Genomic DNA, 12,589 nt, shown 5'->3' on the forward strand with positions numbered 1-12,589 from the left:
GCCTGTTGAGCAGAGTTCAGTAAGTGCCCCAGAACATGATGCCATCCCAGAGGTGAAGAAGGAAGATTAGCACCTAGGAACTGCAGAGTCCCCAGGGAGTGATGGTAGACGAACCCCAGCGGTGGCCCCCTTGAAACTGACACCATGCCTATGCCATCGGTCGTGGCCCCTCTTTCCCCTTGCACTCTATAGTGCAGGAGCCTGCCTGGTTTTCTCCACTGTGAGGAAGGACATGGGGCAAAGGGCTCCTGAGGATATAGAAACTCAGGCGGCACCGTGTGCAGCCTGGCACGGTTTCTTTCGATTAAAGTGGGGAAAGGAGCTGAGGAGGAAAGGTCATTGAAAATCAATTCTCATTCAGCCTTAACTGTCATGTTGGAGGATTTCCCCCCAATCCAGGGGAAAAGGCATCGTCCGAAGAAACCTGCAGTTATGGGAAGTAAATGAGGAAGTCAGGCAGAGTTGAACGGCACAGAAATGCATTTCTGGGCAATCAGCTCTATCACTGAAGGCATTTGGATTAAACTTGAACCTCAGTTCCTTAGTTTAGTCCAAACAGACAAAAGGATAATACTTTTACTTCTTCCTCCTGGTTTGTAGTAGTTGCTAACACAGGCTTCTGACTTTGTCCTTCAAGATCTTTTTCAAACAACAGGAGGGTTTTAAAATTCAAAGTCGAGTGCAATATTAGGCAGAAGGTAAATTGGATCTGTCAGATAAGCAACGGCGGGTGGGGATGGCTGCTTATGCAATGAAGGCCTGTAGAATATCAGAGGGTGCCGGAGTGATAGGGATATCTTTAAAACGCTTGCAGATAAAGGATGGAGATGCTGTAGACTAGGAATATTTTTTTTTTGATATTTTTGACCTGTTTTCTCTGTAGTCTGTTGAGGTATTTGGGAGAATGAAGAAAGAAGAGAAGAGAGATGCTGATCTTTAAATACACCGTGATTGCAAAGGCACTTAACTTTGTTCCCCCAAAGAAATATTATTCCTTTATACAAAAAAAAAAAAAAAATCAGCACATTAGAATTCTTGTCCAAATAGCCAAAGGAGTGCATGGATTTGTATATCTTTATGTACATAGGCACACAAGCTCACAGAGAGAACACATTAGTAACTAATTGAAGAGAAATTTATTTGGAAGAAAAGAATTCTCGTTCAAGAAACACACCTGCTGCTGTATGGGGAGGAAGAAAGAGAAGGATTGGTTTGAGACTTTTATATATATATATATATATATATATATATATATATATATATATATATATAAAATAAATGCTGGATACTACTAGGGAGAGATAGCAATTAGAAACAGCATTTAAAATGCCAGGGAGCCAGCAGGTTAACTCCAGGTGTGGCAGGGCTGGGTGCTGGGAGGATCCAGTTCCGCGAGTTCAATGGGAGTTCAGGGAAAGCCTACCTGTGTGGATGTAAAGGGGCCCTGTGTGTTCCCACCTGAGTTGCTCATCAACTCAATGGCACTTGTCTGTTATTCCTTCAGGGAAGACTGACAACTGAACACAGAGGATTTGAGATCATGGGCAAGGAAAGGAAGATAGGAAATCGTTGGGAATTTTAGAAGGGAGCTGAACAGGTTGCAGATCCCATGAGGCTACTACAGGACAGAAGGGACAGACTATGTGGCTCACAACACGTTGTCACAGACCCTGACATGTACAACAAGGGCAAGTTATGACATCTTGGATTTCAGAGTCCAGTAGACCTCCTGGGGACTTCCAAATCAAGAAAACATCACTGTGTTCTCAGGGAGAAGAGTGAGAATAGCTAACTTTTCAGCTTCAGCCTGGAAAACCATCCTGGCAGCCCTGGGAGGTGCCTGGCCCTGCTTCCCTCAGGCCTACGGAGTCTCTGATGCTGACTCCCATGGTCAGCTCTCATTCCTTCTACTTCATGGCTTTGTGGTAACTATCACTCAACCTCCCTGGACCTCTAGAAACACATGGTACATGGTAGAAGGTTAAACGGTGAATAGAAACACAGGCTTTTCAATATATGGGACCTGAAGGAACTCAGCAGCCTTGATGGTGGCACAGTGGATGGGGGTAGGGGTGGGGGTGGTCCTTTGGGTTCAGTGCTGTATCAGGTTCTAGAAAGAAGAGAACTAAAATAAAATAACAGTCCATGTGAAAACCACAGGGCCTTTTCATGGAAACTTACAGACTACTCAGCTTTTTGTTTTATACTTTAATTCACTTCTATTGTAAAGAATTAACGAGGGACAGGATCCAGATGGATTTTCTTTTTACTGCTCTGACATTCACAGTCCTCCACACTGCTCTCGGGCCCACTGAATGCTGCCTGGCTCACCTCCACAGACGGGTACAAGGCACCACACTCTGCAGGCCATTGGCTGGAGGCCCCTTTGTGCCCTATTCATGCCTTGCACCTGCCTTCCCTCCATAGCCTGTCCTCGGCTTCTCCAGTATATCCTGCCTCTTCTCCCTTGGGCTTTCACAATGGCCTCAGCCTCACTCCCCTCTCTGAGTCCAATCCCACAAGTGCTCATGAGAATAAACTCCTAGGCATTCTTTAGGATGCTAAGGCTCATTGTAGATGCTGTGAGCCATTTGTCTTTTGAACACTTGAAGTATGACTATCCAGGGGTAAATGTAGTCTGAGCATACAAAAATCTACTCAAGAATAAAATATTTTAAAGCCTTGAAGATGTTTTATGCTGATCATCTCTTAAAAGTTATACAACTTTGAAATATGAAGTTAAATAAAATAGAGACCATTCCTGGTTCATGAGATTAAGTTTAGGATATTCAGCTTCAACACTACTACTAAAGAAAAATGTATTTCATAGACATTGTCTTGAATTTTATTTTATTTTTTCATTGCTGGACTTGAACCTGGGGCCTTGTGGATGCCAGGCAAGCATTCTACCTCTGAGCTACATCTCCAGCTCTGCCTTTTGGATTCTGACTTTGGATCCTTTTTGTCCAGGCTAGTGATGTGCAATCTAGTCCTCGCTCTTGATGTCAGGCAGATACAGAAAGCTGCACTCCAGGGAGCGAAGGTCACCAACACTCCAGGGTGCTGGGTTACTCAGCTGGGTGAGGGTTTGTGATGTATTTCCCACTTACAATATCTTATTACAATAGCTTATGCTGAGTTTATTAGAATGTAATCCCCATCATAAAGTACATTTGTGTAGTTAAAATTAATTCACTGTTCCTTTTCATTCTCTCTTTCTCCTACCCTTCTTTGTCTTTTAAGACAGGGTCTCCTATAGCCCATGTTGGCCTATAGCTGAAGATTAAATAAAACTCCTGATTGTCCTATCTACAGCTCCCAAGTGTGGGCATTATAGGCAGCGCCATGTCCAGGCCTTTTGAATAGTCTGATAGTGTAGGTGCTACTGTATTTAAAATAAGACTTACAGCTCACGTTCTACCCCGACAGGACAGGTCTATAGAAAGAAGAGCTTTTGGCTCCTCCTTATTGAAGTAGTCCATGACACTCACTCTGCGTGGTCCTCATAGGCTCTCTGTGTGCCTCAAGATTCTACTCGATAGCTATTTCATCTGTACAGACATGAACCAAAGAATTGCAACCAATATTCGACTTCTCAGTGGTACGACCCAGTCAATGAGGCCAGGCCCATGTTGTTCGTCTGTATTCAGTTTTAATCTCAGTCACATGACTGGATTCCTGTTATTGATGTGGTTAGTCACAACTCGCTGATGAGTTCAAACACATTTTCTCGTACTCCTGGAGAACGGAAGTCTAAAATGGGTTTTATTGTACTAAAACACCAAGGAAGAACACACATGACCGAGAAAGTCCAAGAGAGAATATATTTCCTTTCCCCGACAGGTTTAGAGTCTCCTTCTATCCCTTGGTTTATGACCTCTAACCTTAACCCTTATTGGGCCTTCCTCAGACTTCTCTAGTTCTCATTTTTCTGCCTCTCTCTTCATATGCAAGGACCTTATAATTGCATAAGCCCATCTGGATAACACAAGACACCCTCACCACTAAAGTCCTTACTTTGATCATAATACTTACACCCTTTTCCATTTAAAGTACCATGGTCCACCACAGTGCTCAGTGTTTGCTATTGAGTGTATGGATGTGTGGATGGATGTTTTCTCTAAGCCCTCCATATTTCTTCTGGGCAGCCTGCTATCCCACTCCGAGCAGTGTGTTTGCTTAGGCCACCTTCCTGGAACTCTTGCCTTGTTGCATCTTTACTTCAGCCCTGAGGTGGGCCACTCACTCTCTGTCCTGCTTTAGGAGACATTTACCCCTGGTCTCTGTAACTCTATTGTTTCACCTTAAACAGCAATATTCTAAATGCCCCCACCTAAACAGTAGGTTCTTCCTTATAGGGTATGAGTCACGCCTTATTTCCCCCCAACCTTCCCGCTATCAGTCCGCTTGGTTATGAAGAAGGTGTATAAAAAGAAACAGCCCAGCTGTGCTCCTGGGCTTGCCAGGTGTGGCCGTCCCACACATGTGGTCAGGAAGCCACTGTCTTTTTATCCCATGATGATGGCTAACACATCAGCCTGACATTAAACCAAGGGAAAGTAGGAAGGTTAAATGCAAAGTCATTTTAGCAAAATGGGCATTACCCCATGCTCAGCAGAAATCCAGTGTTAGAAATCTATACCATTGGCATTGGTCCAGGACCCTAAAACACAAAAGGCACAAACCCTTAAATGGCTGGGCTCCTAACAATAAGTAGTCTTCCTCGCCAAAACTCTTATGACATGCCTCCTTTCTCAAGTCAACATACATGCAAGCGTGAACACAAACATGCCTATACTCTTCCCAGAAGAATGACTGTTAAATAACCTTCAAGTCTGAGATGAGCCTTGCAATTAGTTCTCTGTAATCACATGGCTGCTACAGACTTTCTTAATAAGAAGAAGATACTGATGCTGAGTCTCTTGATTGCTGCTGACATTAAAGCACAATTTCAAATACTAACATGCACTATGATTTACTCATTATCAGTATTCTCTGGAAAACAGTTGGCTATTTCATGTCATTTGAAAATGTAAAGTCTTTGGAAAAATTATTCATGAGAACATGAGGCTTGGGGTACAAAGACAAATTCTTCTAAGGACAGCTCAAGGAACCATTGGTTGCTGACCTTGGGTGTGTCCTTCATCTGACCTGCCAGAGCTACAAGACCTAAGAGATTAGAGAGAAAAATGAGATGATTTATTCGTTAGAGGTGTCATGAAAATCTGGCTACCAAGGCTAACCCTAAAGTTCTCATTTTCTTCCTTAACAAAATCTCAGAAGACAGTCAGTTCAGAGCTGGGAATCTGAAAAGACAGAAAGAATGGAGTGTCACCTCCATCCTCAGCATGTGACTGTGTCCTCAGGGCGTCAACACGATTGCAGCCTCTCCAGCCATCATGTCATTCTCCAGAAAGAAAGAAGAGCAAAATAATGATGTGCTGTGCTCTTTGAGTCCTTTCTCTCTCCCCTCTTCCCATTCCCTCTGCCCCCATTTCTCTCTCTGAATACTTTGCTAAATACAAACATGTTTCTGCTGTTTTTTTTTTTTTTTTTTTCCTTTGTGGGACAGATCCGGGTCACACGACCACCATCTACTCTGAGACATTGTTAGCTGAACAAATTTCAATCCTAAAAACAGAAACAAAACCATTATCATGATCCAGTCAGCTAGGAAAAGAAGAGCTACTGCACAAGCCCTCAGCAAAAGCTACTACTGAGAGCTCAGCTATTCAATGAGCTGCCCTTTCAAGCCCATCATTAGCTGTGTAGTGGTCTCACCACATCGGTCCCTAATGAACTCAGAGCTTGGCCCTGGTGAGGATTATCAAGCTAATCTCATTAGTGCGCTAACCCCAGAATCCCATGGAGCAACAGGGGAGGATGTCAACGAGGCAGCCACTCATCCTCCCTGCCTCGGATTTCTGTTCTTATTCCTGAAAGAGACAAGGAAGAAGAGAGTAGCTATGTCACTAGTGAATGGAAGTCTGGGGATGTGTGTGGGGGGGTGTGCTTGCACACCTACCCACACACACCAGGAAGACCCCCTTCAGAATGATGTGCTTTCTTCTTCCTCAGAAGTCTGGCCAAGAGGTGGAGGGTGGCTCTTTGGGCACAGTTTCCTTTGATTTCTGTTTCCTGCAGTAGCCATCATTTGTCTGAACAAGGGGCCATTTAGGGAAGACCAACGCAGAGCTCCATGATCAGATCTTCAGCAGGGCGGTGTGGGAATACAGCATTTAGATGACAATGCTAGAGGCCACCTCTAGTCCCCTTCGACACATGGAGTGACCTGGGCCTCTCTGTTCTCACAATTGCTCTTCAGAAACTCCTTGCCACCCCCAGCAAATACCATCACCGAGGGCAGTCACAATCCATAGCTTTTTTTCCTACGACCCCTAGATAGGTCTTTTAATTGTGCTAATTCATTCTTCAGGCATTTTGAGTAGCAAAGAAATCTGTGATGTGTCAGACAGACACATGCCCTCCTGCCAGCATGTTTGTTTGGTTCCTACCTCTAATCCACTAAGCCATTATGTATGAGCCCCTTTTCCTCTCTGAGCCTTAGTTTCCTTGCTGGTAAAACCAAGGGTCAGATCGTATAAAACCCCTTGCCCAGCTGTCCTCAAGGGTTTGCACTGGGAGTCAGAAAGCCATTTATAACAGGACTTGTTCACTTTAATTACAATATTTCTGCTTCCTATCCCATTTACTTATCGAGCATGGAGTCTTCTTTTTATTGGCCCTCAGCTAAAAATAAATGTTTGAAAAATGCTGGACAATATGATCTCTAAAGGGCCCTTTCCTGCTCTGGTGTTCTGTGATTCTAAGCAGGTGGAATATTTGGTAACAGCTTTTCATTCATCAGCATAATTGGAAGTACAAGACTCCCTGCCAAAACATAATCTATATCTAAATAAAATCTTCTGGGTGGAAAACGGTGCAGTGAAGGATGTTCAGAGGAGAAACAGGCTGTGTGGAGCCTCTCGCAACCAACAGAGCAGAGCTCCTTGTTCTGTGATTCTGACAGAGCCTGGGGTGGGGAGCTGGGAGCAGAGGCCCACCGCAGCTTCTGCTAGTCTCTGTTGGTAGGAATACAGTATGCAAAGCAGGAAGCCATTCTCTCTCTGGGAGTGTGCAATATTTTGAAAACATTCAATTAGTCATCATTGATATTCACACACTGGGAAATGCCTTGAAAGAACCAGGTTTCTGGCTTCTTTTGAAAAAAAAAAAATATCCGAAGATGTGGTAGTGATCAGCTTGCATTCTAGCCAGATAGCAAGCGGCTGGAGAGCTGCAACCACTGGTGGCTGCTTTCTGCTGAAGCTGGTTAGCAATACTTTGCTCCGGGCCCTTGCTTCCCCTCACACGTGTCTGCACTTATATTGCCTTCTGTTTTCTTTCTTTCCTTTTTCTATTGCAAAGCAATGGTGTTAGGTTTGGAACACACAATGTTGCACACAGACTCCAGTATTAAAGGCTTGGCTTCTAGCTAATGTCAAATATTTTCTGGAGGAGAATTAAACTTTAAGAGGCAGGGCCTGACAGCAAGAAGTAGGTCTGTGGCTGTGTGTCACTATAGGGTAGGGTAGGGTAGGGATGGGACTGTGTTTTGCCACCCCCAGCTCATTTCCTTTCCACCATGATCTGAGGAGCCTCTGTTGCACACCCCTGAGCTGCCATGAGGTTCATCACAAGCTCTGAATTCACAGAGCCAAGGAGGGCAGGCTGACGCCTCTGAAACCACAAGGCAAATTAAGGAATGGTCTTGGCTATTCTGGTCCTAGTTACAAAAAGCTAGCTAACACAAATGAGAAGTGAGACAAAGTATTTCTGATAGTGAAAGACCCCCATATTTGAAAGACCCCCATGCCCATGTACTATGTTAAACTTTGCTGAAATTTAGCTGGGCCCCTCAGCTCAGCCGATGCTAAAACTGGAGATCTATGGGTTGCAGACTCACTGACTAGGCTAAGGAGAGAGATAGAGTGTTATATCTAGCTTTGTGGTTTTTCGGGACTAAGGAGAAGGGATACTCTACCCCCCCCCCCCCCAAGATATCCTATCTAAACTGTAAACTCGCTGCAGGGTGTTTTATCTGTCTTTATGGTTTTTCGGGGAAATTCAAGAATAGACATGGGGCCAGTCTCAGGATGAGCTAAGCCCATCAATTTGAGAGCCAATGAAATGCTTGTGCTATACTACCCTCTTATGTAATCATTTTTCCCTATAAATATGGCTGCTTGAATTTGCCCGGGGTGTGCAGTTGGCGTAAGCTACTGTTGCACCCACAGGTGCCTGTGTAATCAATAAAGACACCTCTTGCTGATTGCATCTGTTGACCTGAATTATTGAGTCTGGGGGATTTCTCCCACCGCCCTTGAAAATGAGGGTTTTTCAATAGCCCTGTCCTTATCCAAAGTTGCCAGACATAGGACAGGATAAGAAAATATCCCCTGGGGGAACATCATAATATCTGAAGAGGTTTTGATAGCCACTACTGGGGACAGTGCCACCAGCAGCTTAGAGGATAGAGCTCAGGCCCCTACAGTCAAAGGTTATCCTACTCCGAATGTTGGCAGCACCTGCCCTGTAGAATCTCTATGGGTTATAGGGCTCTCCCTACTTTACTCTTTCAAATTACTGTCTGAACCCCATTCTTTGAGTCTTATGGTATATACTGGACTGAGATTTGGTGACAAATGGGTCAGCACAGCCCAATTAGGTTCCATCTTATTGGACCAGAATAAGAATAGGAATAAAAATTTTGACGTATGTGTGCAGACCTCCACAGCTACATTCACTGCAGTCTTTATTTTAAGACTATTACAGGAACTTTGTGAGATAATGTTAATTCCTTTACTTAGGCCGAGGGATGTTAAATTCTCTCGTTCGATGGTAGCTTGTACATGACTGGGCAAGGCCCCAAAAAGCAGACCTGCAGCAGTCTGTCCTGGGCCTAGGTCTTTTGCTCTGCTTTAGACTCTATGAGCCAACTAGTGACTTCCCTGTCATTAAGTGTATGGTCTTAGCTGGGGTCTGATGTCACCAACATCCACAGAAACCATACTGGTATTCTACCTACTGTACTATATGCCCCCTCCTAGCAGAGGACAGATCTTACTCTAAAAGTTACCCAGAACATCTGATGGGGGCCAGAACACATGAAGAGTTCTGGGGAAGTGGGAAACAAAGTCCAGGATGGTCACAGAGGTTAAAGCCAAGAGGCAAATCCTCTTATCAATACCTCTACTGCTGAGGGCCAATAACTAAGCCCAGGGCAGAACAACTGAACTGAACACAAGAGTCAAAGAGAAAATCAAGTGTCAGAAATGGACTTCCTCACGCTTCACTGACTCATCTATTTATCTATCATGCAGAATTCGATTCATAAGCAAGATTAATGGCCCCTGTGCTTATGGAATGAAAACTCCACACTGAGACTTCTGGTTGTCTGAACTCAAGCAAGCAACTTCCCACTTTGAGTTTCCAAATCGGAAAGAGAAAGGAGGGTGGTTCTATGAAGTTTCTGTAGGGTGTCCATGCCTCACTCGGAATGTCAGCAACAGTCCCTCTCTCTCATCTCTCCCTTCACCGTGAACCACAAACCAGTCCTTCAGTCACTGTGACCACGGGCAGCTTCCAGAGTCATTCCCAGGAAGATCCATTCTCCCACACTGTGAGGTTCAAACGTATTTAGGGGCCACATCACACAAGAAGCAGGTTGTAGAACAGTGACCTCCAATCAGCAACAAGCATTCCCGTGACGTACGCGGACCACTCCCACAGCAGCCCTTCTCCTCCCTTCTACAAATTCCTGTTTGACTCCATAGGTCTTCAGGAACATCACACAGAGTCAGATTCACTGGGAAGGTCAGGGTGGGGGTGGGTCTTCAGGAAGGCAGTGGAAGCAGAGAGATGCATCTTTCCAGCACAGGCGCGCCTACTCACCAAGCTTATACCACATATCACGGATGGAGAAGCCAATGAGCCGTCTCATGTCCCCGTACCTGGAAGAAGCAAAAAATGCCGGCTTCAAACCCCGTTCCAGTGCATTTCATGATGCCCTGCTCCCCTCAGGAGATTCAAGAATGCAACATACTTATTCAGGATTTTGTTGTACTTAGCGTGCGTGAACTGCTCCAGCTGCAGAGAGTCCTGGGTGATAAAAGCCACTGCCAGATGAAAATAGTTGTTCCACAGCTGTGAAAGAAAGAGGAGAACCGCTATGGAGAGGGCCTGAAAGAGGGGAAGCATATTAAACACGGTGTGACGTGAATAATTTATGAAGATGGCAGACGACAGAGGCGAGGCCAGTTTAATTGTGTGCTCTGCAATTTCCTAATTGGCACAGACTCTGAAATTAACATCCTGGCCGAAGCAAGGACAATGAATGGCTTTCTCTAGGCGCTGACCATGCCTTCCCTTTTCTGACAATGGGCTTGCCGGAGGAGAATTTTAGAGCTGGGTTCTTGTGGCGGTGGTGCTTTTGTTGATTTGGTTTTTGAAAGACGAATAACTCACCCCAATTGGTGAGCTGGTTCCTGCCCTGAAATTATAGGTGTGTGAAAGTTTAGACTACTCGGGAAATCAGAGCTTCCTGTGATAGCACCCTCCCTGATCAACCTGACAACTCTTAAGAGCCAGCCTGCAATCCATTCTGACTTAAAGTGCTCTGCATTTGCCTTCCTCTCTGTTCAACGATCTTGAAGCCTGGTTCTGGGACCGTCAGCAGCGTCACACCTTCAGCGGGAGAGGGAGTGAAGCCTAGAGACACGGGCACCAAAAAACATTCGGTGAGGGTGATTCCCTTTCTACTGGCTTGCGTGTCCTCAGCTGCTGTAAGTTTTCCAGGCATATGATCTGCTGCTGACTGGGAAGGAGACTGGTGGAATCCGCTCCCCCAGCTGGCGGTGAGCCAGAGCAGAACAAACACTCAATACATCCATATGGAAAGTACTCAGAAGGATGAGCACGGGGATAGCAATACTGATATGGGCCACAGACGGGGAAGATGAACATCCAGATTGGGTGTTATCGAGCCTTGGCAAACTCATCTGCAAAGTTGGGGTGACCCGGTACTCACTGCAGAGGGCTGCAGTGAAGGCAGCATGAGATGATGTGTCTACAGGGCGTGAACCACAGTGAGAGCGTGCAAGAATGTGTCAGTCTCATTGTTGTTTCCTTTTCATTATCCAAGTGGAACCTTTTGTACCAAAGCAGAGCCTAGCAACTTGGATGCTCAAGGGGAAGTGTATTAAGATGCCTGGCTTGCTAAGTCTTTGTATGCTGTGTAGCAAAAGGACAGACCCAGCAGCAAGAGAGACTGCCCTGCCGTGGAATCGGTTACCTTCCGATTCAAGCAGGCCCATCACAGGCGGTAAACAGTCATCACTGCCATGACCATGACTGCTCAAAGGCATACCTTCCACAGGCTAGAGGTCTAATTTCAGAGAATATCAGGCCGGGGGTCCCATTTTCCATGAGTTACACAGCTTAATGTCAAAGCAGGAAACTCTAAGAAGCAGATAGGTCACGTGACCACACACAGCTCTAACACTAGTGAACATAAGGAGGATTTAGTTATTTTTAATTAACCAAAAAAGTCATAAAAGTAACATACATATGGCTTTTTCAAAGTGCAAAGAGCAAATGTTTCAATAACAAAACATCATTCTTCTATCCTGTCTTGAAGCATAGCCTAATGGAAAATGAAAGTAACATCTTGGTATCTCCTCAGAGAACTTCCATGTCTCAATAAATACACATGTGGGCATCCTTCAAAAACAGGCATACTGTTCTTTGCTTTTTCTCTTTACCTGTCCATATTGTGATTCTCCAGTACTGACAGGGATCTGCTTCACTGTCTTTCCGTGCCTCATAGCATTCTTGCTGTAAGGTTACTTCTTCACCTTCAACCCTTCCCTTACACATAGACATGACCTTGGCCCCCCTTCTCTTCCTCCAGCTGTAGCACTGCACTAACCCCCCTCACTGGAGCCTCTTTCTGCTGAGAATCTCTCTGTGTGGTCTGCATTCCTAGGACTGGAATCACAGAGCTTCAGGACAGAGACAAGTAGCTCTCTTTACTGTTTGTTTTTGTGGCTACTGCCCAGATGCTTTCCAGGGCTACAATCTAATTATCATCTCCACTGTCAGGAGCATGCTACCCTACCTGTTTGAGACTCGTTTCCTTCAGGTTCCTTCACCTGGAAAATGAGGATAATGGGACCCACAGGGTGTAGTTATAAGGACTAAATGAGAAAATCCTGCCCAGCAAACTCCCATGGACTCTAGCAATATAGGTTTAGATATCAATTCCTGCATCAGCCTTCCCAGTAATGCACACTAAAGCAAATCTGCTGACATCCATCCTCATTACACTCTGTGCACAATGTTCATGACATATTCTAAACCCAAGACTTTACTTTCAATCTTCACTACTGAATGTAAAGGTCATAGAGACAAAGACTTCATTTACTTGGATCACCTTGATATATAGGATGTTTAGCTGTATGCCTGACCCAGCGTGTATCAAAGCAGTATTTGTGAAATGAGTTCACAGTGAATGACCACAAAAAAAATT

General features: G+C 44.9%; 1 protein-coding gene across 1 annotated transcript in view; it reads right to left on the reverse strand.

Annotated features, from left to right (window-relative positions):
- The window catches only part of Dock2 (dedicator of cytokinesis 2), a 413,359-nt gene that overhangs the window by 61,829 nt on the left and 338,941 nt on the right, over nt 1–12,589 (reverse strand). Inside the window, exons 31-32 of the mRNA XM_057774274.1 lie at nt 10,106–10,206; nt 9,955–10,013 (exon numbers count right to left, since the gene is read on the reverse strand). Coding sequence (XP_057630257.1) covers nt 9,955–10,013; nt 10,106–10,206 — 160 coding nt within the window. The remainder of the gene's footprint in view (nt 1–9,954; nt 10,014–10,105; nt 10,207–12,589) is intronic.

Source organism: Chionomys nivalis, chromosome 7, assembly GCF_950005125.1.
Source record: "Chionomys nivalis chromosome 7, mChiNiv1.1, whole genome shotgun sequence".
Lineage (NCBI taxonomy): Eukaryota > Metazoa > Chordata > Mammalia > Rodentia > Cricetidae > Chionomys > Chionomys nivalis.